General features: G+C 43.4%; 1 protein-coding gene across 2 annotated transcripts; it reads left to right on the top strand.

The window, feature by feature from the left end:
- Positions 1-3: 3 nt before the first annotated feature.
- On the top strand, positions 4-26,950 carry CETN3 (centrin 3). 2 transcript variants are annotated; one of them, XM_005288138.3, is made up of 5 exons: positions 4-162; positions 6,073-6,208; positions 7,497-7,611; positions 13,550-13,741; positions 26,525-26,950. In XM_005288138.3, exons 1-5 carry the CDS (start codon positions 146-148, stop codon positions 26,566-26,568), a joined length of 504 nt encoding a protein of 167 aa, XP_005288195.1. In that variant the 5' UTR covers positions 4-145; the 3' UTR covers positions 26,569-26,950. The 2 variants fall into 2 exon arrangements, with proteins under 2 accessions (XP_005288195.1, XP_008165681.1); XM_008167459.4 differs by lacking the exon at positions 4-162 and having other exon boundaries at positions 6,032-6,208.

Below are 26,950 nucleotides of genomic sequence, written 5' to 3'. Positions count from 1 at the left end.
GCGTACAGATTGGCTTTTCGTGCCTAGATTGTATCGCGTTTCCAAGGGGAAGCTGGAGCGGTGGTGGCGCCGTTGCTGGTGCCGGTGACGGCAGGGGAAACCCAGTGCGGCTCAGCCCGGTCTGGCCGGGGGTGGGGACGCGACCATGAGTTTGGCCTTGAGGTCGGTATGGATGGAGCGAGGCGCCGGGGTCTGAGCCTAGGCTGTGACCTCGCCGGGACCGAGCGCGCTTGCTGAGGCCGCTCCCTCAAGGGCTACTACCCCAGTGGGCGGGCCCGGGGCAGAGAAGGTGGGGGCGGGGAGGAAGGGCCGGCGTTGCTTAGTGGCTGGGGCGACTCGGGGCCCCCGCCCAGCGCTGGGGCTTTGGAGGCACCTTGGGGCCCATATATCCCAGCTCTTTGCTTTGCCGCCAGTAGCTGCCTGCCACAACCGACCATTGTGTCCGGGCCCTTCCGCTCCGGCGAGACACGGGTTTAGCGCTTTGCAGGACTCCTGCCAGTTCCAAGGCCCCGTGTCCTGCTAGATGCCGAGCGGAGGCGTGAGGCCGCGGGGAGCGTCTGGCACAGAGCATCGCAGCAGCCCCTCGGTGACCTACAGCCCTTCTGTAAGCTGATTGTGTCCGCCCCCCGGTCCACCTGTGACGGCAGCCCACACCGAGCAATAGTCATTAGGATTAGCTAAAGTATTTAGCCGCTCAGGGTGATCCTTCCACAGGATCAGTGCGGATTCCTTGGACAGATGGGGACTTAACACTTTGGTTAATCTGTACAGACTATTATTTAGTAAGGGCTTTTGCCATATGTATGTACAAGACCCATAAAGTTCAGCTTTTTTGGTTCAGTTTTGCTTCAGGAACGTCATTGTTAAAACAGACATTTAGTTTCAAATCATAACTTTGCAATGACTTTCAATAAGTTTGTTGTGCTTGTGAGAGCAGCTAGGGTATCAAAAATAAATAAGATTTCAGAATCTAGTGTTCAGACATCTTTCTGTCGCATTTCACATATTATCAATACAGTAAATAATGGTATACATATGATTAGAGCTTTGTAAAGCATATATTTGGCCAAATCCTGCTTTTTGTCTGTATAAATCAATACATTAATGCACCTGGTTTTCAATTTTCAGATATACTGAGTATGTACTCAGTGCACCTGCAGAATGGGAGGGGAAGGTGGCTCTAGTAATTTATTATTTGCATTTCACTATTGTACTAAGGCCCTTTTCAGGGATCAAACTTCCATTTTGCTAAGTGTTAAACAAACACTTGGGTAGACCCAGTACTGTCTCCAAAGAGCTTAATTTATTAAATTAATATCTAATTTATTTAAGATTTTTAAAAATGTGAACTTCATTCCTACAGTGAAGAAGTGGGTGAAGTTGGAACAATTTCTCAAGGTTCATGGTTGATATTCCATCACTGACAAACTTTAAATCAAGTTTGGATCCCTAAAATAGATACTCCAGGAATTATTTTGTGAAAGTTCTATGGCTTGTGATAATACAAAATGTCGGACTAGATGATCACAGTGGTCCCTTTTGTTCTTAGATTAGAATCTATGAAGGGTGGATCTAAACTACTTTTCCAAGTCCCCATTCTATAGCTAACTGAGGGCTATTTTAGCCCTCTCATAGCTTAGAGGATGGGATGCACAAAATTTCAATGGCTGGAGTGGTCCCCTACATAAACTCTTCACCAGCTAGTGATAAGAGTGCAAGGTGGATTCAGCTAGTGCAAGCCTTAGTTTTTCTTGTATATACTTTGTTTGCACTGGTACAGCTACACCATGGGCTGGTTGCTGATGACAGAATCCCAAGTATAAATGCTTTGAGATAGCGACTTTTTGTGCTGTTGTATGATGCCAAGCCCAATGGGATTTTGGTGCATAATGGGCTCCTAGATGCTACTGCAATACATGTAATATATAATTATAATAGAAGAGGTCAAGGGTTTTGGTGAGAGTTCCCGGTATAAGGTCACCATGGAAGAAAGTATGGAGATGTTTGTGTGAGAAGCAAAGAGTTGTCTAGGCTGGTGTTACTGACAAAGTAAATGGGGCAAGGAAAGGTGAGGGCAAGCAATTTCTGATAGGGTACTCTATCATCCATCAGACTTTTCTGCCCTTTTTCCGGGGGATGAAGAGAAGCAATTTCTGTAAGAGTATGCAGTAAACAAATACTCAGTAAACACCCATCACAGCCAACTGTCCCACCTACTCATTCAGTAACAGTCCTCTAGCACAAGGGTTCTCAAACTGGGGGTCAGGACCCATTAGGAGGTCATGAGGTTATTACATGGGGGGGGTCTCAAGCTGTCAGATTCCACCCAAACCCTGCTTTGCATTCAGCATTTATAATGGTGTTAAATATATAAAAAAGTGTTTTTAATTTATAAGGGGGGGGTCACACTCAGAGGCTTGCTATGTGAAAGTTTAAGAACCACTGCTCTAGCATCATGTCAATAGCCCTCATTGAGCAGTCACCAATGCATGCACACGCCAACACCAGCCAGTCCACACAGCAAACTCCCTCTACAAAGAAACACCTCGCATGCAGCAACAACCTGAGTGAATACCCTCATCTGCAATCCAGCACTCTTACTGCAAGCTAACACCTTTATCCTGAACAAACACCTTCTAAATAAACACCCTCAACACATATCCATGTCTCTAATAACACCCCAGTAAACATGCCAATGAATGTGTGTATACACAGAGAATAACAATAGTTTGTAGCTTCAAGACTGCCAAAGCAAAAATCCCTGTGCACAACCTGACATTCCCATTCTAAACAGATACCCTCCAAGCAAATTTCCCTGGGGTCATCCATCAATATCTCCAAACTGTACTCAGTCCCCCTTAGCAAACAATCCTCTATATCCAAACAACACCTGCACCCCTTATCCTGAATCAACACCTCTTCCCTTTAACAAATATCCTTGTGAATGCACTATACGGTAGGAATCTACACACTCCCATAATTCTTTAACATCCAAACAGCCTTACTACTGGGAATGAGTGACAGGGGATGGATCACTTGATGATTACCTGTTCTGTTCATTCCCCCTGGGGCACCTGGCACTGGCCACTGTTGGAAGACAGGATACAGGGCTAGATGGTCCTTTGGTCTGACCCAGTAGGGCTGTTCTTATGTACTCTAGCACACATATTCCCAGCATACAACAACCGCTCCTTGCATATGCACTAGCTGACCCTTTATGCATATCTTGTGTGCACATGCTTCCAGTTCCACACTGTTGACACTCCACTGTCATGTTCACAACATCCTCACAGCTCTCACTCCCTACATGCATGCCATACAATGTACTGTATCCATATTTTTCAAGAACTTCATCTTTTTTTTCACATGCCAAGAGAAAGAGAGATGTACTTGCACAATATTTGCAAATATTTTCTTTAAAAATGTGCAGGGGAGCAGAAAAAGCCTTAAAGTGTGTGTTTTAAAGGATTTTTTAAAAATAAATCTTTTGTACATGCTATTTATCTAAAAAGTAGTCTATTAGAAATTTGAATTTATAGCTACCACTAGCATTCTCACCCTCATCTTGCTAGTGCAAGGCCTTGTTTACAATAGGGAATATTTCCTAAAATTTCTCACCATTGCTACTAGTACCATCATCTCAGCTCCATATGTGGTAGTGATTTTGGGAGAAGTCATAGGCAAAGTGCTGATAGCTGTCTGCTAAACTGTCTAAACTTGTGCTCCCATCATTGCTACCTCTTAGGGAATGGAACAGAAGGTAGCAACAGTGGAAAATATTTAGGAACAATTTTCTAGTGTAAGCAAGGCTTGAAGGTTTTTGGCCATTAATTAACGGTAGCTGTAGTGGCCAGAGGTTATATGCTGTTTGCAGCCTCCAAAATGTTCCAATCACTTCATTTTTAACCACATTTAGCAAATAAGCTTTCCTCAGGGTTAAATCATTTCAATTGACACTCCATCTCTCCACTTCAATTCATCTGTGTGTTGTTTCAGGAATCCTTTTATTTATGTTTCCTCTTTCCTGTGATTTTCATCATATAGTGGAAGTTGGGGGTTACAGCCAGAAGAGCTAAAAAGAGCTTTTTGGGGAAACGGGGGGGGGGGGGGGAGGGAGGGGTCTGCACCCTTATTTGAGCAAATGGGCTGCCATTGATAACGTATTTGTAGTTCAGGCATCTTAGTTCCTGGCCTTCTCCCAGATATTTCGGTAGTAACTGTGGCTCATGGTTTTTTTTCCGCTTTGGCTGCCTTTGTCACTACAAGACTATACTACTGTAATACACTCTACGTAGTGCTACATCTTGAGACCATTAAAAAGCTGAAGCTAATGCAGAATGGGTTTGATCTGCATATAGTTTTCCAGTTGCGCTTACGAAACATGCTCCATTTTCACTATCTGCTTGTTGCCATTCCAGCAGAGTTTAGGATTTTAAGTTTTAACCTGTAAATTGCTAAATTTATGCATTTCTTTGGAGCATTATTTGCTGTTTGGAGCATTGTATAAGTGAAGTTTTATGGCAGTTTGTTTACTAATGAAATTGTAACCCAGAGTGTAGAGTAGGTATCTTTTATAAATATAAATGAATAAAAGAAATGGTTTGAGATCTTGTTACCTGAGAAACTGCCTCTCTGGCTGTGCGAAAACACATTTATGATCATGTGAGGCACCCCTGGTTTAAATGAAAGGGGCTACCAACAGGGCATTTTCCACGAGGGGTATTCCGATCTGGAGTTCACTGTCCCACTTGGTTTGCCAGATTTATCAGTATTCCAGACACTTAGTAAAACCTTCCTGGTTTATTTCTCTTGGGCATTTGGGGAGGATTTGAAATGAGGGATTTAGGGTGGTCAGATATGGAGTGATTATGATTATTATTGTGTTGGTGGGAAAAGTTATATGGAGTGTATGAGCAAATCATTAGATGTGTGGATTTTGAGACTGTATGTATTAATTACTGTTAGAGCGCCTAGAGCAGAGGTGGGCAAACTATGGCTCGTGGGCCACATCCGGCCCACAGGACCCTCCTGCCCAGCCCTTGAGTTCCCAGCCGGAGAAGCTAGCCCCGGCCCTGCCCCTGGTGTCCCCCCTCCCCCGTAGCCTCAGCTCGCCATGCCCCTAGCGCTGTGGGTGGCGGGGCTGCGAGCTCCTGCCAGGCAGCGCAGCTGCAAGAGCCGCCGGCCTGCTCCAGTGCTTTTAGGGTGACCAGACAGCAAGTGTGAAAAATCGGGACGGGGGTGGGGGAGTAATACGAGCCTATATAAGAAAAAGACCCCAAAATCGGGACTGTCCCTATAAAATCGGGACATCTGGTCACCCTAAGTGGTTTAGACTGTGTGGCGGCGGGGCTGGCTCCGGCCAGGTGGCGGGGCTGCCAGTCCTGGTGCTCTGAGTGGCATGGTAAGGGGGCAGGGAGTGTGGGGGGGGGGTTGGATAAGGGGCAGGGGGTCCCGAGGGGCAGGCAGGGAGCAGGGGGCGATTGGATAGGCGTGGGAGTCCCGGGGGGGCTGTCAGGGGGGAGAGGTGTGGATAGGGGTCGGAGCAGTCGGGACAGGAAGCAGGGGAGGTTGGATAGGAGGGAGGGTTGTGTGTGTGTGTGGGGGGTTAGGGGTGAGGGGTCCCGGGAGGGGGCGGTCAGGGGACAAGGAGCAGGATGGGTTGGATGAGTCAGGGATTCTGAGGGGGGCAGTCATGGGGCGGGAAGTGGGATGGGGTGGATAGGGGGCAGGGGCTAGGCTGTTTAGGGAGTCACATCCTTCCCTATCCGGCCCTCCATACAGTTTCAGAACCCTGATGTGGCCCTCAGGCCAAAAAGTTTACCCACTCCTGACCTAGAGGTATGTCCTAGATACTCTATTACAAGTCTGTATAAATAAATAATCCTTGCTGTGCCTCTTTGGGTTTGGGCAAGTCACTTGAGCCTCTCTTCCTCATTTTTCTTCTTGTGCAAAATCGGTAGAATATCTACCTACCTCCCAGGTATGTTGTTGTATTGTTTACATTTGTAAAGTGCTTTGAAAATGTTAAATCCTACTATTATTTACAATGAGCTTATTTTTTTTAACTTGTAGGAATGATCTTGCGGTAGACAAAACCAAAAGGAAAAAAAGAAGAGAACTGACTGAAGAACAGAAGCAAGAAATTAAAGATGCTTTTGAGTTGTTTGACACAGACAAAGATAAAGCAATAGATTATCATGAATTAAAGGTAACTTTTGTTTTGTTTTTCACTTAACTTTTGATTGGCTATATTTCTAAAAGAGCTCAGCCCATATTTAGACAGGTAAATAAATTGGCCTTATTTTCAGGAGTGCTGAGCATCAAAGAGCTCCTGCATTGGTGAAGGAGTGGTTATATTTCAAAAGCAGCAGGATTTTGAGTCAAAGTCCCAAATATTCACGCACAAAAACACCCATATGAGTGGTATAGTAACATCTGCATTCTGGGTACCAGGGGTCTGAGCTCCAACCATCTCACTGACAAATGAAGCACTAAGGGTGGAAGAGTTGAGGTTTCCCCCTCAGCAGGGACTGTAGCAGTACAGTTGCAGATCTGGGTTCTCCAGCTTGAGTAGAACAGGAAGTGGGAGAGGCTATTGAAAAGCAGCCTGATTTCCATAATCACACAATAAATTGAAAGCTTTGGCTGTGTTGTGGAAATCCATTGATTTTGAGGAACTTGTTTACATGAAAGATGCACATTAAATTTATTAAACTATGGGCTGGGGACCAGGATTTACTAACTGGTACCTCTTAACAGGGAACCTGTTGACCCATGGGACTCAAATTTGGTATTCCAAACTTACGTAAGGGTCTTTGGAATCTTTCTCTGTTCCCCGGCTTGCTGCAGGCCTCCATCCTGATGGTCATCACTACAACCAGGAGAGGCTTGGATTTGCAGCCTCTGCCAGCCAGTCCCCCTTGCTGGAGATAGGGCTGATATATGGAGCTTGGTACACATCTGTATGAATCAGTATTCTCTTGATACTGGATCATGTTTTCTGGAGGGCAGTGCTTCTCTTATTATGTAACTAGTAGGGCTTTTCTGGGAGGAAATAGCTAGATAGCTTTGTACAGTGGCTTTGTGAATGCAATGCTAGAAGGAAGAAAAGAGGGTTATTTACTTTGCGACTCCCGTTCTTTGAATGTCTTACCTCTGTAGAGCCATGCTAACTCCTTCCAACCATTTGTTGATTTGACAAGTGTGATTTAGAGTGAATGCTTGCCCACTAGAGGTATTTGGCACATTTTATAAAATCTCGGAAAGCATGACATTTTACATGTCTTGACTTCACTTTGTGGCCTTTTTATAAGTACTACATTTGAGAACTCTTTGTAACCAAAGATGGTTTATTTATGAGTGTATGTATTAAAGTATTCCTTTCTCCAATTACCAACATTTAATCTTGGATAATAAGTACTAATTTACATAAAAAGAGAAGTCTGATTTATATTTTCAAGGTGTTATATTGTTGTACTTCTGTTTTATTCCAAAAGGTGGCAATGAGAGCCTTGGGTTTTGATGTAAAAAAAGCTGATGTGCTAAAAATACTTAAAGATTATGATAGAGATGCAACAGGCAAAATCACCTTTGAAGATTTTAATGAAGTTGGTACGTATATGATTTTAAGTACACATTGAAAGTTTTGTTTACCTCTGCTGCTGCCTGATTGCATACTTCTGGTTCCAAATGAGATGTGTGGTTGACCGGTCAGTTTGTAACTCTGGTGTTCAATACTGTCATTGCAGTTGATTCAAGATGGGTGGGAAGAGGTCTTATTGGAAGATGTTCAGTTTAATAGACTTTGACCCTAGGTCCCCCATCTACCAAAAGGAAATGTTAAAGAAACACTTTATTGCTAGCGCACACGTGCTCTCTCTCTCTCCCCTCCCTGCTATGGTTTTGGGGCTTTTTGCATTTTTCTTAACTTAGCTAAATTGATTCACACCTCCCTACTCTTTGTACTGCATCTACATATAAGAAGTGATTTTTCTGGAGGAAGTACTCTTTGTCTGACTGACAGGTGCTGCTTCTGGTGAGATGGAATTTCTCTTTCCTTATGTATGTGCTTTCCTGTTTTTCCCCCTCTTATCACTTATGTTCAACCAATTTCTATTCTTCTGTCCCTATTCCTGCTTTGAGTGGCTATGAGGCAGCTCAGCTGGACAGAACCACTTAGAGCATAGGAAGGTGATACTCTTGTATGAACTCATCTCTAAACATTGAGTCAGTTTCAGCTCTGGTGAAAATCACTTGGCTCTTTCTCCTTAACTGGTATGGGATACTTCATCTAGCTGGACTGAGTGGAGGAATGTGAGATACAGGAATTTACAGCACAGTAAAATTAGTTGAGCCACATTTTTGTTTTCTTTGATGTAAATTAGAAGGGAAGAAATACACCTTAATCATTTTCACCACTATACTGCAAGTTGTTTACTAGCTTAAACATAGGAATGAACCACAAAAAACAAAATGAACAAACTATTTTATATTTGTTTTGGTTTATAAAACCAAAACCTCTTTGAAATTTACATATATTTTGTATCTTCAGTCTTTTAGGATAATATGTTTCAATTAGTTATTTGGAGTGCTCTTTGGATAAGTAAATCTAAATTTGTCATGGTCAAAGGACAACTAAGATGATTCAAATAATGTAATGCCTCTATACATACATGATTATTTTAAAGCTAAATCAATACACTCAAATTTTGCAGCAGAGCCACAATAAATTTCTGAGCTTAGATCTAATTTTTTCCTGTCAAGTTCACTAAACCAGACAGTTCATTCCCTCTACAAACAATAGCAAGTTCTAAATGGTTCTGTAAACCCCAGCTGGGGTGAAGTATTTATAATGGCTTGTTGAAAGTCATAAATAGCAAGTCCTGTAATACAAGACTTAGCAAGTACAAAGAGTGTGAAGATATTTTCTCTGTTGGTTCCAGAAATGGGTGAAGCAATTACTAGCAAAATATTTTGACACGACAGATTATGTTGTCTTGCTTTTCTCTGCTATAGGACTGACAAATGGATGTGATAAAAAGAATAATCAAGATTGATTAAGCCTTCCTGGATTAGCGTCTTGCCTTATATAGTAAAAGCCTCCTCAATGCCCTGGAAAGTCAGGGCTTTTTTCATAGATTACAAAACCATAAGGGACCATTGTGATCATCTAGTCTGACCTCATGTATAACACAGACCATAGGACTTCCCTGACTTTATTCCTGTTTGAACAAGAGCATATCTTTTAGAAAAACATCCAATCTTGATTTAAAAATTTCCAGTGATGGAGAATCTACCCTAACCTTTGGTAACTTGTTCAAATGGTTAATTACTCTCACTGTTTTATTCTTGTTGCAGTTTGTATCATAGCTCTCTTTTTTTAGATACCCATGTTTTTTAGTGCCCAACTGCTTCTCTCTCAGTATCAAGAGGATTCCACAAAATTTAGAAGCAACACAATCACATCTATACATCCTGCATAGTAGAGTTTTCCCTCAAAGCACCAATTTGAAAGAGACTATGGCTGTGTACACTCAGCCTCCTACAGAGTGGTGCTGTGGGAAAGGTCTACGTATCAAAAGCACAAATGAGGTTAAACTGCTTTTCAACCTCCAGGGTAACTGGACATGCCACAAAGAGAGAGATACAGGAAAAATAGAAGGAAATAAGATAAATAAGTACTGTATTTTCTGGCGTATAAGACTACTTTTTAACCCAGGAAAATCTTCTCAAAAGTCGGGGATCGTCTTATACGCCGGGTGTCGTCTTATAGGGCGGGTGCTGAAACTTCCGAGCCGGACTGGAGAATCTGCGGTCGCCGCATATGGTGGGGGGAGCTCAAAAACGGCCGCGGCCGCATCCCCGCCCGATGACGAGGTGAGGGGGCGCCTCACCGGGAAGGTGTAAGTGAAGGGCGGAGCAAGCTGCAGGCGTCCGGGACGCCCGGGGTATGGAAAAAAGAGAGAGAGCGGCGCTGTGCCCAGAAAAACACGCCTCTTTCACCCGTCTGGCCCGCCCTTGTATCCTATTACCGTACCTCCTTCTCTGCCTCTCAGATCTCGCTCCTGAGGACTGCAGTGAAGCGGCGCAGGCGCGCATGTGCGAGATCTGAGAGGCAGAGAAGGAGGTAATAGGATACAAGGGCGGGCCAGACGGGTGAAAGATGCGTGTTTGCGCTACCGCTCTGATAGTCTTGGAGATAGGGAGGGCTGGGCAGGCAGGGAGAGCTGACCAATCCAAGCAGGCTTTGTATACAACAACCAGCCAATCGCCGGTAAGGTACATCGCTTGCCGTGATTGGCTGGTTGTTGTATACTGGGTACCACATACAGTACAGCACCAGTATCTGTACCTGTTCATACAGTATAGCACCAGTACATACAGTACAGTATACAAATGTCCAACAGTCAAAACCCCATCATGGCTCCACCAGCAAGAAGAAGGAAATATGAAGCCAGTTTCAAACTTAAAGTTGTAAACTTTGCCATGGAACATAATAACTGCGCTGCTGCAAGACAATATGGAGTAACAGAAAAGATGGTTCGGGACTGGAAAGCAAATGAAAAAGCATTAAAGAGTATGCCAAGGGGTAAGTGTGCATTAAGAAGAGGCACTCCACATTGGCCAGAACTCGAAAAACATGTAGCAGACATGGTGAATGAGCATCGCCAAAACGGTTATGTAGTGACACGAAATAAAATACATTTGTTTGCACTTCAGTGGGCCAAATCTAACCCAGATCACAGCAACAGATTTAAGGCCACTGTATCCTGGTGTACTAGATTCATGGGAAGGCATAATATGGTACTGAGGCAAAAGATGAAAATTGCCCCAAAATTACCTGCAGATCTTGATAGCAAAGTAAATAGTTTCCATCGATACGTAATACAACAGCGCACTAAACATGGCTATGCGTTAAGTAGTATTGGAAATATGGATGAAACTCCAATGAATTTTGATATGGTTGGAAATAAAACTGTCCATCAAAAAGGTGAAAAAACAATTTTAATTAAAACAACAGGACATGAGAAGTCCAGTTTTACAGTGGTACTAGGATGCACAGCTGATGGCGCCAAACTGAGACCAATGATTATTTTTAAAAGAAAAACAATGCCGAAATTCAAGTTCCCTGTTGGTTGTTTTGTACATGTGAATGAAAAAGGCTGGATGGATGAAGAAGGGGTAAAGCTATGGCTTGATAATGTATGGAGCAGGCGACCAGGTGGACTTATTCAAAAATGTAGTCTACTGGTGTGGGATATGTTCAGGGCTCATTTAACTCCCAGCACCAAGCAAATGCTTGCAAGACTAAACACAGATGCGGCAGTTATTCCTGCAGGATTGACATCGTTGGTACAGCCACTGGATGTGTGCCTAAACAAGCCATTTAAAGATCACATTCAAGAACAGTGGAATGAATGGATGGTTAGCGGCGAAAAGTCATTCACAAAAGGAGGAAACATGCGTGCTCCAGAGTTGGATGTTTTGTGCAAGTTTGTCATAAAAGCCTGGAATGATATTGATGCAGAAACAGTAATCAAGTCTTTCAAGAAGTGTGGCATATCAAATTCATTAGATGGTATGGAGGACGACTACTTGTGGCAAGATGAAGAGGAAGCCGAAGCTGAGACCACACCATCTGATACGGAATTTGATCCATACGATGACTGCCTTACAAATGTATCACAAGATGTCATTGATGTACTTATGATATCAGATGACGAACAGGAGGATTTTGAAGGCTTTTAAAGGGAAACTGTCACGCCAGCAAACCCTGTAAAAATACCGTAGCTTGCAGTTATGATGGGCGTTGCTAACTCGCCAGGGACTTGCCCGGCACTTGCTCTCTCTCTCTTGTTTATCTTCCTCCTATCATCATCAGTTCCAGTTTGGTTGACAGCTTAGAAAACAAACAGCATGGCAGCTCCCATGGGTTTATTGTCTTATCCTTCCTTTCAGCTTTAGAGTGAATTAGGAAAAGTTTAATCCACTTGCACTGTTTTATGTTTACATGTTTGATGACAAACAGCCTTATGTTTATAAGTGACAGTTTTCCTGCTAAGTACCTGAATGTCATAAGCATTTGAATTAAAATTACCATATTGAAATCAAATCTGATGTTTTTTTAATTTTTTTTTGGTGTGCGTTGGAAGAGGGGTAGTCTTATACGGCGAGTATATCCCAAACTCTATATTTTAACTGGAAAAGTTGGGGGTCGTCTTATACGCCCAGTCGTCTTATACGCCGGAAAATACGGTAAATAAATGAGGCATAAGCATATTGAACTGAACTAGAAAAATGCAGGAGTGAAAGTGTAAAGTGCTATTAAAAAGTATATGTCCAGTGACTCTCCACCCTCAACTTTTATATTTCTATTTATATTGTCTTCCTGAGTTTACAACTCTTCTTCACTTCCTGAATATTTATAAGCATATAAATAAGAAAATCACTGTGGATCATTCTTGTCTATCTAAGCTAGGTATTTATGCCATGCTCCTCGTGTTGGTGTCTGAGCACCTTCTTAATTGCTGAATTTTTCTTGAACTGTTGATACTTCTAGGTCAGGGGCTTCCTCTAGTCCAGAGGTTCTCAAACGGTGGGTCAAGACCCCAAAGTGGGTCCCAACCCCATTTTCATGGGGTCACCAGGGCTGACTTAGACTTGCTGGGGCCCGGGGTGAAGCCCAAGTCCCGCTGTCCAGGGCTAAAGCCCAAGGGCTTCAGCCCTTGGCGGTGGGGCTCTGGATTTGGCACCCCCATGTGGGACAGTGGGGCTCGAGTGGGCTCTAGCATCAGTTCCCCTCCTCCCCCCGGGGTTATGTAGTAATTTTTGTTGTCAGAAGGGGGTCATGGTGCAATGAAGTTTGAGAACCCCTGCTCTAGTCTATAAAATATGTCCTGAAAATGTAGGTATTGGGAAGTGACAATGATTAAGCCACTTTTGCTAGAAAAAGTAGAAAGAAAGGCAGATTCAGAGTGGTTCCCTTAAGCATCCTTTCTAAGAATGTACCATGTCAGTTGCTGTCAAATCTGAAGTGCACAGTGCTGAAGAGACTTGGCTTAAGTTTCCTCTTCCAGACCGATCCTTTTTTTGCTTTGGAATAATGCTGCACTAGCCATGCAGTGCCCCAACTGGTGCCTTTGATTTTAATACAGCAAACATTTAACATCCTAATCAGACATTTTGTCTTCACAGGAGACAGTGTTTGAAGACAGCCTTCCTTTCTGGCCCAATCCTAAAATTTAGTGTTGACACTAAAACTGAATGGAAGATGTGAAACAAAGATGAGTCTGGGGTATTCAACAGATCTTAATTTAGGAATTGTGCAACAGCCCCAAAACTGTTATAACTAACTAGAAATACCAATGTTTAAGCCTTTAATAGTCAATTAAAATGCCTGATGGAAAGCTAAGAGAAATCTGAACAGGTGAAATAGTTTTAGAAACCAGAAGCTTAGGAAAAAAGGACTAACTTCACTTAGAAAGTAGAGCTGGGACACTGTGAAATTACCATTTATTTAAAAAATGGCATCTTATTTTCCCTACATTAGTGACAGACTGGATATTGGACAGAGATCCACAAGAAGAGATACTCAAAGCGTTCAAATTATTTGATGATGATGACTCAGGTAAAATAAGCTTGAGAAACCTGCGCCGTGTTGCTAGAGAACTGGGTGAAAATATGTCTGATGAAGAACTACGGGCTATGATTGAAGAATTTGATAAAGATGGAGATGGAGAAAGTAAGTGTTGAACTGAACAAAACAAAACTCATCTTGCCTTGTTATTTTAATTTGCCTTGTTATTTTTGTCCCAATCTTGACTTAAAATGTGGTTCTGGTCTGAGAAGTGACTGTAAAATGGTCAGTGTTAAATTCTTTGTTTGTCTTTTAATGACTTTCAGAACAAATTTGCTCAGTTGACAAAATAAGAGATTGATTACTATTATTTATTTAATCATTTCTAACTCTGCGAACACATCTTGGGACCTGAAAGTTAAGTTGAGTTCTTTCTTGTTTGAACGTGATCCAGTACAACTGGGGTATACTAGAGGTCTAGTTAAGGTGCAGTTGAAGCTGGAAGTAATTGAGTCAAACACGGAACTTCATTATGCCACTTCTAGAATTGAACTACACTTCAGTCATTTCCACACAAATCAAGAAATACTTAATTGAATTATTGAATATGGTGAAATTGATAAATCCCAAAGGAAAATCACAAAGGATGTCCCTGAAAAGGCCATCCATAGAAGTAATTGCTATATCTATTAGCAACTGCCACTAAGGAGTTAGTGAAGGACTGTTAGTTAAGTATCTCAGGCCTAAACAGGCCATACGTGAACACATCACATGGCTACCACTGGTAAGGAACAAGTGATGATGGTAGTTAGTTTTCTTCATCAGTTAGAATGCTTGCTACTCTAATCAGATACTTTCCTTTGGGAATATCTTCATCTTTAAATGGGGTGACTGTAATAATAAAAAAAAAGTCCTGTGAGTTCCTTCAAGTTTAAGTGAATTTGGTTCTCAAAAATTGCTACATTAATAGTGTTGTAGGCTGAAATCCTCAAATTATTCTCAGAATAGGTACAGCATACACAGCTGTAGGTGCAAGCCGCCTCCTTCCTCCCTTCCCTCAACCTCTCCCTGCCCCAGCATCTTTACAGTTGACCTCAGTGCTCTTTTGAAAAGAGGATTTCTAAGGTTGAGAGAGTAGTTCAGTCTGCAAGCATATTAAGTCCTTGGCCTCTTTGCTGAAGTTGCCAACAAGGGTGCCAGTTGTGATGGTAACTTTTGTTATGTGGACACCTTGTAAGTAGGAATTGAATAGAGACCACCAATTTATTTTGCAAAGATTACTGAGTTGTAACTACTTTGGGTCACTGCTGACATTTCTGTATTCAAAATGGTGACCTAGCAGTGAAAGTCTCCATTTCCTATTATCCACTGAACCATTCATTCTTCTCATTAGATATTCAAGTACAGGAATGTATGTAGGAGATTGACAGCATAATATTTATCTAGGACATTGTTTATCTGTAAGGTTTTGTGTTTCTTCCAGTTCTCTAAAGCAAACTGATGCTGTTTCTTACACTTAAAGATTCATTCTAAAAAAAATAAATCAGTGAATTGTTGTTCTGTTTAGCTCCAAACATCTGGGCTGTGTAACAAAATCTTTTCTTCTTTACTACAACTCTCCCTGCTGAAAAAATATCTAAAACTGACTATTATTATCATTTTAAAAATATACTATAATGATAGAAATAACACCTCTTGTGTGTTAACACCCTTCTTATGTGAAAATGGTATTGTTTTGTGCTAGAACAAATGTCCACTGACAACCAGTGCTAGTTTGTCCCCTTTCCCTTCCATTAGCAGAGGCTACCCAAATCTACTGGTTCTGTCCTTGGAGAGCAGAAATGGCAGTTGAAGTACAGCTCCAGAGCATCATTCTCTCCTCTCTAACAGCTTCTCTGCTGGAGCTTCATGAAATTAGGTTTCTATGGTATTTTGGGACCATGAGTGGAACAGCATATAAAATCCATGACTTCCAGCTACACTAAATCACAACTTAATACTGCTTGAAGCAGCATTCAGTCTCCTGTAGCCTCTCAGTGGCTTCTACTGCACAAAGACTTTTAATAGCAATGTGCTGAGCATAAGCTCCAGCAGAGAAGGAAAGGAGAAAATTCTCCATACATTTGCCTCTGCATCCGATCCGGGAAAGGGGTCTGTAACTTTAGCCACGTTGCTCAGGGCTGAAGCCCTTGGGCTTGGGCTTGGGCCCTGGACCCCAGCAAATCTAAGCCAGCCCACTTTGGGGTCTCAACCCACAGTTTGAGTACCGCTGACCTATACCCTAGTGGTCGAGCTGCATGGATACACTTTGATATCAGGCGATGAGGTAGAATTTGGTAAGCCTGAAAAGAAGCCTAAATCCTAGCTATCTGATGATCTACTGCAGGGGTGGGGAACCTTTTTTCTATCAGGGGCCATTGATTCACAGAAAAAATCAATCGTGGGCCACACACAGCCCCATGAGGTATGAAGGGGGGAGTGCGGAGGCTCAGGGCTTCCCCCTGCAGCGGGGTAAGCCAGCGCTTGCGGCTCCAGCCCCATGGGGTGGCGCGGAGGCTTGGGGCTTCCCCTAGGGTTGCCAACTTTCTAATGCACAAAACCGAACACCCTTCCCCTGTCCCCTGCCCCTTCCCCGAGGTTCGGTCCCTTCTCTGACGCTCCGCCCTCCACTCACTCCAGTCTCCCTCCCTCCCTCAGTTGCTCGCTCGCCCCCACCCTCACTCACTTTCACTGGGCTGGGGCAGGGGGAGAGAGTGAGGGCTCCACCTGGGGGTGCAGGCTTCAGAGTGGGGCCAGAAATGAGGGGTTCAGGGTGCGGGTGCCAGAGGGGGTGCGGGCTCTGCTGGAGGTATGGGCTGTGGGGTGGGGCTGGGGATGAGGGGTTTGGGGTACAGGAGAGGGCTCCGGGCTGGGGCAGAGGGCTGGGTTGCAGGAGGGAGTGTGGGCTCTGGGAGGGAGTTCTGACCTGCGGCAGGAGGTTCAGGGTGCAGGGTCTGGGAGGGAGTTTGGGTGCGGGAGAGGGTTCCAACCTGGGGCAGGGAGTTTGGGGTGTGGGCTCCGGCCTGGAGGCGCTTACCTCAGGCAGCTCCCAGTCGGCGGCGTAGCAGGGCTAAGGCAGGTTCCCTGGCTTCGCACTGCTCCCAGAAGCAGCTGCCATGTCTGGCCCCCTTGGCGGAGACGTGGCCAGGTGGCTGTGCTCGGTGCACCTCCCCCCCCCAACTCCCATTGGCCAAGGTTCCCGGCCAATGGGAGCTGCAGAGTTGGGGGCGGGGGCAGCACATGGAGCTTTCCTGATCACCCCTGCACCTAGGGGTCAGACATGCCGGCCATTTCCAGGAAGCTGCGCAAAGCCAACCAGACTTTTAACGGCCTGGCAACCCTAGCTCCCCCACAGCAGGGTGAGCCGGTGCTCGCGGCTCCAGGCATGGGTGGGGGCACCAAGGCTCGGACTTCCAGCCCATGGCGCAGAGACTTGCCACGGGCCAGATTAAATTAAGCAGTGGGCTGGATGCTTAATTTCCCCACCCCTGATCTATGGGTCTGCTACTAAAAATCATGACTGTGATGTACAACCTGTCTAGGACAAAGGGTTCCAAGCTGGGACTCTGCTGGGAGGCAAGAGTGATGTACCGGAAAACTGGCCTATTAAAATTGTAATCTATCCATTACATGGTGACATGCAGCAAAACACAGGTCATGTTTTTCAGTAACTTTTCACACATTTCAGTGGCTTATTGGCAGCTTTGTAGCTTGAGGGGTAAGCATATGGCACAAGAAATATAATGCTGTACCTGTATGAGCTACTTCTTGTTGTCTGAGGGATTTTGTAGATATATTCTGGGTATGGTATTTTTCGCTCTCCAAAATAATAAAAATGCATTGGAACAGCAGTACACTAGTAGCACAATTTGAGACTCAATTGGTATTTTGACCTGAGCTCTCAGATGTTGAGAGCTCCTGAAGAGGCAGTGTACTTCCCATGTGGGAGATCTTTACATTATGCTGCAATGACCTTTTGGTCAAATGCAGGATAAATATTGCTGGGCTGTGAAGGGAGACCAGGCCGCCTTGATTGGCAATCTCAGCCTGATGATTGTTTTGGAAAAGGTTTAATTCAATCACATGAGTTCTTTTGGAGTTTTGTAAACATGTAGGGGAAAATGTCTTAATTTCTTTATAGACACTTTTAGGGTTGGATAACACAAAATGTTTAAAAAACAAACTTAACATTTGCTATGGTGACTCAGTGCGAAGTGCTTTTGACACTTTCAAAGAGATTTAGTTAGTAAATTAAAATAAACTAATTCTCTAAATATAGTATTAAATGGCTTATATTTTCCATGTTTATGTTCAAAACAAATCTCTAGTCTTATCAGTATTCAACGCAATGTCACAATTACTACTAGATAGAACCTAATTTTTAGTAAAGATGGGGAAAATCCAAAAGCAAGTAATAGAAAAACAGGGTTTTTGCAGTATTAAGGAATATTGTCTTACTCAAGCAAACACCTGTTCTAGGTACTCTGACATCTTGTCTCCTTTGGGACATATCAATGGATTTGCATTTTTATGTTCTAGTTCTGTGCAACTAATTTCAGGTGGCTTACACAGCAAGCGTTATGACGCAATGGTAGCCTAAAGCCTATATCTCTCCGCTCTATTTGTATGACTTCGATTGCCATAATATCGGAGCACCTACTACAGTATTTTAAAATTAAAAATAAAAATGGATCTTTCTTGCTTCCTGTAAGAGGAATAGCTTGATTAAGTTATAGGGACTAGTGTGTGAGTGGGAGTGTTGTATATCTGTGTGTATGGAAAAATTAGAGAGAAAGCTAAACTGAAATCAGCTAAATAAGCCCCTTTTCTGTTTGAATCTGTTTTAATGAAGATGAAGGCCTGATCTACTCTACAGAATTGGGTCAGTGCAAGGCAGCTTACGTTGACCTAACTCAGTAAGCGCCTACACTAAAATGTTCCTCCTGCCAATGTAACTCACCTGCTACACCAACTTAACTCCACCACTGTGAGAGTCATAATGCTTAGGTCAAAATAGTTGGGTCGACGCAGTGTCAGTGTAGACACAGTGTTATTTATGTTGACTTTAGTGGCCTCCAGGAGATGTCCCACAATGCCCTATGGTGACTGTTCTGGTCACCATTTTGAACTCTGCTGCCCAGTGGCCAGGTATACAGGGGTACACGTCTCCTCTCTAAAGTCCTGTGAATTTTTGAAATTCCATGTTTGCTTGGTGTGGAGAGCTCACTTAGCGAATGCCTAGCTGACCATGCAGGCTCCATGCTGCAGACATGATCCTGCCTGAAATACACAGAAGTGACGGATCTCCTGGATCTGTGAGGAGAAGAAGCTGTGCAGGCACACCTCCGATCCAGCTGTAGAAACATCGATATCTACGAGCAGATTGCTCGGGGATTGTGGGAAGTAGGGCTACAAGAGGGGCCCACAGCAGTGCAGTGTGAAAGACAAGGAGCAGCAGCAGGCGTACCAGAAGGCAAAGGAGTCTAACAGTCATTTTAGTGCAGAGCTGCAGACATGCCGCTTTTACAAAGAGCTGCCATCCTCAGACCCCACAACCATCCCAAAGAGCCCCGTGGATACTTTAGAGGAGTGAACAGTGAGGAGGAGGAGGAATATGGGAGACAAACGACCGAGGGATTCAGTGGTTCAGCAAGCCAGGATGTTTTTTGACTCCAGAGCAGTTGAGCGAGTCCCTGCAGTCCAGCATAGGTGAGCCTGATGCAGGGGAAGTAATCACTGATAAGTTTGCAGTGTGCTTTAATATTGTAGTGACATATCTGTTCATTTACTCTTTCTTAATCATGCTAGAAGAGAGAGAGTTAAATATCCAATAGAGGTAGAGTTGCTATCTGCTTCTCATTCCCCTGTACAGTTAGGCAGAGGGAGCCCTGCAGAACAGTTTGTTAATGTGCACCAGGATGTCCCGTGAATCTTCCATAGAGATCTTGAGGAAACTTTCTTGAAAGTAGTCTGCAATCCTCTGCTGCAGGTTTCTGGGGAGGGCTGCCTTATTTCTTATGCCGTGGTAGGACATTCTCCCATGCCACTCAGTAGTTACTTCAGCAGGCACTGTTGCAACGCACAGGGTAACAACATATAACCAAGTCTGCAGCTGGAAGTGTGCAAAAACTGTTCCCTTTCAGCCTCTCCAGAGTGAGATATCTCATCTGAAATCACCACCGCCTGTGGAAAATGGTGCCTGTATTCAGTTCAACTGTCCTATCTGCATGTCTGTGAGCTACCTCCCCTTTATTGTCCGAACTCCACACGCATCCCCTCCCCAGTCTGGGACTCCTGACGTGCTCTGTGAATCCCCAGGAGTGAGAATATAGTGCTTGCAACTTGTGTGGGTAGTGAGTTCATTATATCAAGGGCAGTGAGTTCATTATATCAAGTTTCCATTTATTTTGTGAATATACTCACAATAGAACCTCTGCACATTGCTGCTGGAAATGTGGCCTTGGGGGTCTCTCCATCCACACCAGCGGAGCAACTCAGCCAGATAAGGAGAAGGAAGAGGACATAGGATGACATGTTCCAAGAGATCCTGCAAACCTCTGGTGCTTCAGATACTCAGCACAAGTCTTGAAGGATTGCCCAAGCGGATGGAGTGGACAAGGATATTACTACACACAAAGCACTCATTACAAGGTTCATATTGGGGTGCAAAAAACAATGCCAGATCATGCTACAGCAACGTGCATTACTGTGTCTCACTATTGAAATGGTCTTTCAAAGCTTCCCTGAACAATATAGCTCCCCGTTGAGCTCTTCTTATAGCTGACAGCTGTTCCACCTTCACCCCAGTGGAAACTTTTCCTTCTTTGCTTCACAGATATTATGAAGCACACAGCAGGCAGCTATAACCATTGGGATATTTTTTTCACTGAGGTCTAATCTCATGAGTAGACTGTGCCAACAGCCTTTCAAATGGCCAAAGGCCCATTCAGCTGTCATTCTGCACCTGCTGAGCCTGTAGTTGAAGGGCTCCTTGCTGGTGTCGAGGTGATCGGTTTACGGCTTCATGGGCCACGGGAGAAAGGGGTAGACTGGATTTCTAAGGATCAGCATGGTAATCCTCTGGTCTGGAACAGGCCCGTGTTCTTAAAGATGCAAGTGTCATGCGCCTTCCCTGACCATCCCACACAGATGTCAGTACAACTTCCCTGGTGATCTACCACCGCTTGCAGTACCATAGAAAAGTAGCCCTTTATGTTGTTGTACTCTGTGGCAATGTGGTCTGGTGCCAAAATAGGGGCTGCAGTTCTGGAACCCCATTGCTGCAAAACTATCCACTCTGTCCTGCACATTGCTCAGAGTCACAGTCCTTCACAGCAGGACACAGTTAATGGCCCTACACGCTTGCATCACAGCAACCCCCACGGTGGATTTCCCAACTCCAAATTGATTCCTGACTGATCAGTAGCAATCTGGCATTGCAAGTTTCCATGCAGCGATCGCCACTCACTTCTCCACTGTCAGTGCAGCTCTTATCTTATTTTGGTGTCACTGTGCTGGAGAGCTGAGACGAGCTCTGCACACAAATCCAGGAATGTGGCCTTGTGCATCATCCTATACCTACATAACATTGCGATCTCACCCATCAGCGCTTGTATCTTGGGCCCAGAACTGGCATCCAACCATCTGCAGCTGCTCTGTGAATGCCAACAACAACCTTGAATTGTTTCTTTTTATGTACCACAGCAAGCTAGCCTCCAAAGAATCGGGTCACGCTCCCTGCGGCTCCTCTGGTGGCTCTGCAAATACTGCAGGATCAGGTGCCCTGTGCTCGCAACGCTCATCACAATCGTGCAGAGCTGTGCAGGATCCATGCTTTTCACACAGAGAGTGGACGTGCGGGTTTGTGGGACTTTTGAAAAGAGGCATGGAACATTATGGGATGCAGGGAACATTATGGGATGGAGAAAATGGCATCATGAGACATTGAAACCATGTTTCCCATCACCCCGGTGCAACTCATTTACCCCCATGAGACATTGCAAACCCTTCCTAAAACACCCTGTGTTAAGTGGTAGCAAGTTGCATAGTGGGATAGCTAGCTATGGTGCACAGCTCTCTGCATCGATGCAGGCGCTAGTAGTGAGGACGTGTATCACTGACACACGGAGCATAGCGTGGACACGCAAATACGATTTAATTACTGTGGTGGCTGTATGTTGTTGTAACTTAAGTTGACTTAATTTTGTAGTGCATACTTGCCTGTAGCCCCTTCAGCCTGGTTCCAAATGATGGGCACAATTAAAGGCACACAAATAGACTTTCTCCTTCACAATAGTGGATGGAAGATGCAATTAAATTTCTATGACAGATGGTGAATAAAGCTTTGTGAACATAGTTACTGATGCTGTCCCTATGTGTTTATACAGTGCTTAGTGCAGTGGGGTCCAATCCTGATTGGAACCAATATGGTCTGACAGAAAACAAATAAGTAATACTACTGTCTCTGACATTACCACTTTTCATCTTCTAATTCTTAATGTTTATGCTAGACATTTGAAGTACATGCAAATTATTCTGTTATATTTTAGGAATGTGGGCAGAATTTGCAGGCCACTTTGGTAACTTGCTAAGTGTGAAGGGCTACACCCAATGTCTTTTTCTGAGAACAAAATTGATTGATTAAAGTCAAATTCTGATCCCTGAATTTACATTCCATGTAGCTTGGTAAAAAGCCACTGTGGACTCTCAGTGGATCTCAAAACTAACTATGTAATGCAGGGGTGGGCAAACTACAGGGTGCAGGCCGGATCTGGCCTGCGAGCCGTTTTAATCTGGCCCGTGATCTGCACAACGTGGCTCGACCCCGCTCTGGCCGGGGCCTGCACCATGTGGCTCCCGGAAGCCGCATCATGGCCCCGCTCTGGCTCCTATGCACTCCAATGGGAGCTGCAGGGGCAGTGCCTGCAGATGGGGTAGTGTGCAGAGCCGCCTGGCCGTGCCTCTGCATAGGAGCCAGAGAAGGGACATGCCATTGCTTCCGGAAGCCGCTTGAGGTAAGCAGCACTTGGAGCCTGCACCCCTTGAGCCTCTCCCCATGCCCCAACCCCCTGCCCCAGCCCTGATTCCCCTCCCGCTCTCCAAACCCCTTGATCCCAGCCCGGAGCACTCTCCTGCACCCCAAACCTCTCATCCCCAACCCCACCCCAGAACCCGTACCCCCAGCCAGAACTGCACCCCTGCCCCAGCCCTGATCCCCATCCCACCCTCTGAACCACTCGGTCCCAGCCCATAGCATCCTCCTACTCAAACTCCTCAGCCCCACCCCCACCCTCACCCCAGAGCCCGCACTCCCTCCCACACCCTCACCCCAATTTTGTGAGCATTCATGGCCCACCATACAATTTCTATTCCCCGATGTTGCATATGGGCCAAAAAGTTTGCTCACCCCTAGGTAAAGTAATAACATGTATGCTGGTACAATATGTCTCTCTTCTCCACATCCCCATGCTTACCTAGAGAAGTGAAAAAGGCATTAATACAGTTTCTGAGTAATTTTTTCTTGCAGTTTACTTACTTTAATTTGTGGCAGCATCTCCCCTCTCTCCCTCTCCCTCCTCCCCCATATTTAAAATGTTACTTATATATTTCCTAAAGTCAGTTTGTAATTTCAGTAGGACAAAATACTGTGAGACATGATGCACATTGATATTTGTTTATCATATGTCTACTAGTAAACCTGAAGCATAGCCATGTTTTACTGCTTTAAATTTAATACATTACTATACTACATAGCTTGGAAAATAAGCTTCTGTGCTTTTGTGCATGACACAGAAGCTGATTTTACATGATATACACCAAGTATTGAACTGCAACTGACTATATGCTGCTGTTATAATGGAGACCAAGTGGACTGGCATGCATCCTCTCTTTATGGTTTCTTAAACCTGTCTTTCTGCTTTTTGCTATGTCCTTCAGCCTCCACCTCTTCTAGAAACCAACAAACTTTATCTTGTACTCATTTATACCCTATATATTGTATACATCTACTCCAGTAATGTATTCCATATGTCTGTTATCTTTAATATTTAATGTTTTGGTCTGTGTTGCCTATTTATTCCTAGTTTCTAATTGGTGGGATTATCCTTTAGTTCCTGAACACTTTATCAACATATAAACTTTCTTTTAACCTTAATCCTAGTTATAATTTTGACCAGTCTCTGTTAGAATGTAATAGTAAATGATGACCTAAGACAAAACTACATTAAAATGGATTTAATGTTGAGGGTAAATATCAGTAAATTAACGGTAGGAGGGAATAACAGGGTTTAAAAGAAATCCAAACACGTTGATCTGTGGAAATGCAGTTAAGTCATCCATTCAACCTTAACTGTGTCCTGTAGCGTGTGATTACGAGAAAGACATTTCAGTGTTTTGTTCCCAGATTATATTGTTATTTTTTTTCCTTTATCTTGTCATGACAGGTTAAAATTAAGATCTTTTGGGTGCTTTAACTATGCATACCCACTGCTTATCATGTTTGGCTTTCATTTACATGTACATTTAACTCTGGCGTTTGCAGTGCTTAGTTGGGGATATTAAGTACAACATCCCTGTAACTTTCACTCTTAAGGTAATGACATGAACTCTTAACTTCAATTGTTTTTTTCTTTTTGGTCTTGGAATTTTCTTGGTTTTTAAAACTTCCAAATAGAACAAGTTTTGCCTAAACACTAAGCAAACAACCTAGAGAGAATGCTTCCATGCAGTATTTATTAGATTTGAATATATGTAATATCAGCCTTCAATAACTTGTGTGCAGATTAGCTTTAGAGGAAGTATAGTGATTGGTGGAGTTACCTCTGATGTCAAAATGGCTCTTCAAGAATTACTTCAGCTCTAGGTCTGAACCTTGATGTAACAAAGGGGTTCTCAAACTGTGGGTCCAGACCCCAAAGTAGGGGCGGGGGCCGGAGGTGGCAGTCCAGACTGAGACAGGAGTCCAGTCTGAAAAGCAAAATAACCGGAACTCTAAATCACAGAAACTTTGCAGCCTGTCTAAAATAACATTTAGGGTAAGAAATTATATTTTGTAACCTGCTGCTTAGGTATATTGAGCTTAGCTTGCGTATTTTGTTTTATGTGCTCAGTAATCTGCTTTGTTCTGTCTCTCTTATATTCACTTAAAATTCACTTTTTGTAGTTAATAAAATTATTTCTTGTCTATAATATAACCCCGTTTGGGCAATTCACAAGTGTGTGTGTGTGTGTGTAAGAGGCTGTGCATACCTTCCTCCACATTGAGGGAGGAGGCGGATTTCATAATATACCTTTGGGTCTGAACTCCAAGGGAGGTGGACACCTGGGTGCTGGGGACAAATCCCTTAAGCTGAGCCTTTCCAGAACTGATCTCAGTGTCTGTTTCGTTCTGCAGTTGGGTGTGGCCCTGCCTGTGTGTGTGTGCTGGAGGAGGTTTAATAGCTTGGCTCAGCAAGACAGGTAAAAAGAGTGCCCAGGCAGGCTCAGTGGTATCTCAGCACATCAGGTGGTGTCCTAAGGGGGGCAACCCGTCATAGTGGCATAGTAGGGAGGATAGTTTGCACAGTTTATTGCCCTGAAACACTGGTGGTGATTTTAAGTGAGTTTTAAGTGTGGTGACTAGAGAACAGACAAAGTGGTTACTGGTTTGTTATTTTCTGTTTGCTTATTTTGGGGAAGGGAAGTAGAGGCAGAAATGCAGCAAAATGAGTGAAAGTGAAGCTACCAAAAAGTTGGAGCGCTACAGATTGCAAGTAGAAGAAAGCAAAACATGCATAAGAGATAGTTAGAATTAAAACAGATGGAAATTGATGAGCAAAAGGCTGCACATCAGAGGGCCCTGGAACTGAGGTACCTATAGGCTGATAAAGAAATGGAGGCAGATTTCATAATATAACTTTGGATCTGCACTCCAAGGGAGGTGGACACATCAGTGCGGGGGCAAGTCCTTTAAGCTGAGCCTTCCCAGAACTGATCTCAGTGTCTGTTTCGTTCTGCAATTGGGTGTGGCCCTGCCTGTGTGTGTGCTGGAGGAGGCTTAATAGCTTGGCTCAGCAAGACAGGTAAAAAAGGGTGCCCAGGCGGGCATAACAGGCAGGTTCAGCGGTATCTTAGCACATCAGGTGGCATCCTATGGGGGGGCAGCCTGTCACAATTATTATTCCATTATTAAAATTATTCGGGGCAAAGGAAACACTGCAACAGAAGCTAAATTTCTTAAGGATCCAGTTTAATTTTAACTCAAACTAATTAACAAATTTACTTGTAAATTCATTGTAAGTACTATAATTTTGGGGAAGATAGTGTATTTTTTATACATAACAAAGTAATTGAATCCCTGCTTTAAAGGCAAACTGAAATTCAGCCATAACCATTAAGAGACATTAACACCTCCACAATGAAAGGTTTTTTCCAGTGATGTAATGTTGAATACCTTTAACATTTCCTTATAACTTCTCTGTTGTTTCTGAATAAGAGTGATCAGAACTGTGCACAGTATTCCATATTGGACTTTTACAGTCTCTTTAATAGCTTATCTTTTTTAATTACTTTTTATAATAGGTAAATAGAACTATTGCTATGGCAAGATAATATTGTTGTGCACTGAGCTTCTGGCTTCAGTGACTTCTATAGTAATGCCTAAATACTGAACTTCTGGCTTATGTTTTTAAAAATTGTGAAAACAGTGTTGTGAATACATTTTGTTTAATAAAGAGTCTTAACTTGTTATAAATTGAAAGCAAAAAATCCAGACCTGTGTTTATTAACTTCAATGTGCATTGGATCAGTGTCTAAGAATACAAAAGGGAAGCTTTAAAATAAAATGTACAACATATACATAAAATATTTTTCTGTCATTATCATAGACCTCTAGTGTGTTTGTCTAACTACCTTCTGTCTCTCTTACCACAGTCAATCAGGAGGAGTTCATTGCTATTATGACTGGAGACGTTTAAAGTTACAAGAAAATGAACTCAACAACAAAAAAGGGAGGATTATTGGCTGTTAACATTGCAATTGCCATCTTATGGTTCTGTTTATTTCTGTAGCTGGACCCATGCAAAAAAATTATTTTCCTCAAAGGACCAAAAGAAACATACGTTTTATGTACTGATACTTCAGTAATTTGTAACATTATTTTTTGGAGTAAACAGTGTTCAGTTTTTGAAATGTTTGAGTATTCATTTGTAAAATAGCTTTATATGAGATTTCTAACTTAAATCATATTCTAAAAATCTTTTGAAGTTTACTTTGTTAGCAGTAGCTGTGGCCTTAGTTTTGATATATAAAGTTTTAACAAACTTCCATTTTTAATAAAATGTTCTTTTATTATTGGTA

This window comes from Chrysemys picta, chromosome 6, assembly GCF_011386835.1.
Source record: "Chrysemys picta bellii isolate R12L10 chromosome 6, ASM1138683v2, whole genome shotgun sequence".
Lineage (NCBI taxonomy): Eukaryota > Metazoa > Chordata > Testudines > Emydidae > Chrysemys > Chrysemys picta.
The sequence above is the reverse complement of the archived record's forward strand: the minus strand, read 5'-3'. Positions and strand labels throughout refer to the sequence as shown.

What these genes read in the sequence shown, in the direction of transcription:
- CETN3 (XM_008167459.4), top strand. Translation starts at nt 6,047, where the DNA reads ATGAGCTTATTTTTTTTAACTTGTAGGAATGATCTTGCGGTAGACAAA. An exon ending in TAGATTATCATGAATTAAAG is followed by an intron (nt 6,209 to 7,496) that starts GTAACTTTTGTT and finishes TTATTCCAAAAG; the next exon opens with GTGGCAATGAGAGCCTTGGG. An exon ending in TGAAGATTTTAATGAAGTTG is followed by an intron (nt 7,612 to 13,549) that starts GTACGTATATGA and finishes TCCCTACATTAG; the next exon opens with TGACAGACTGGATATTGGAC.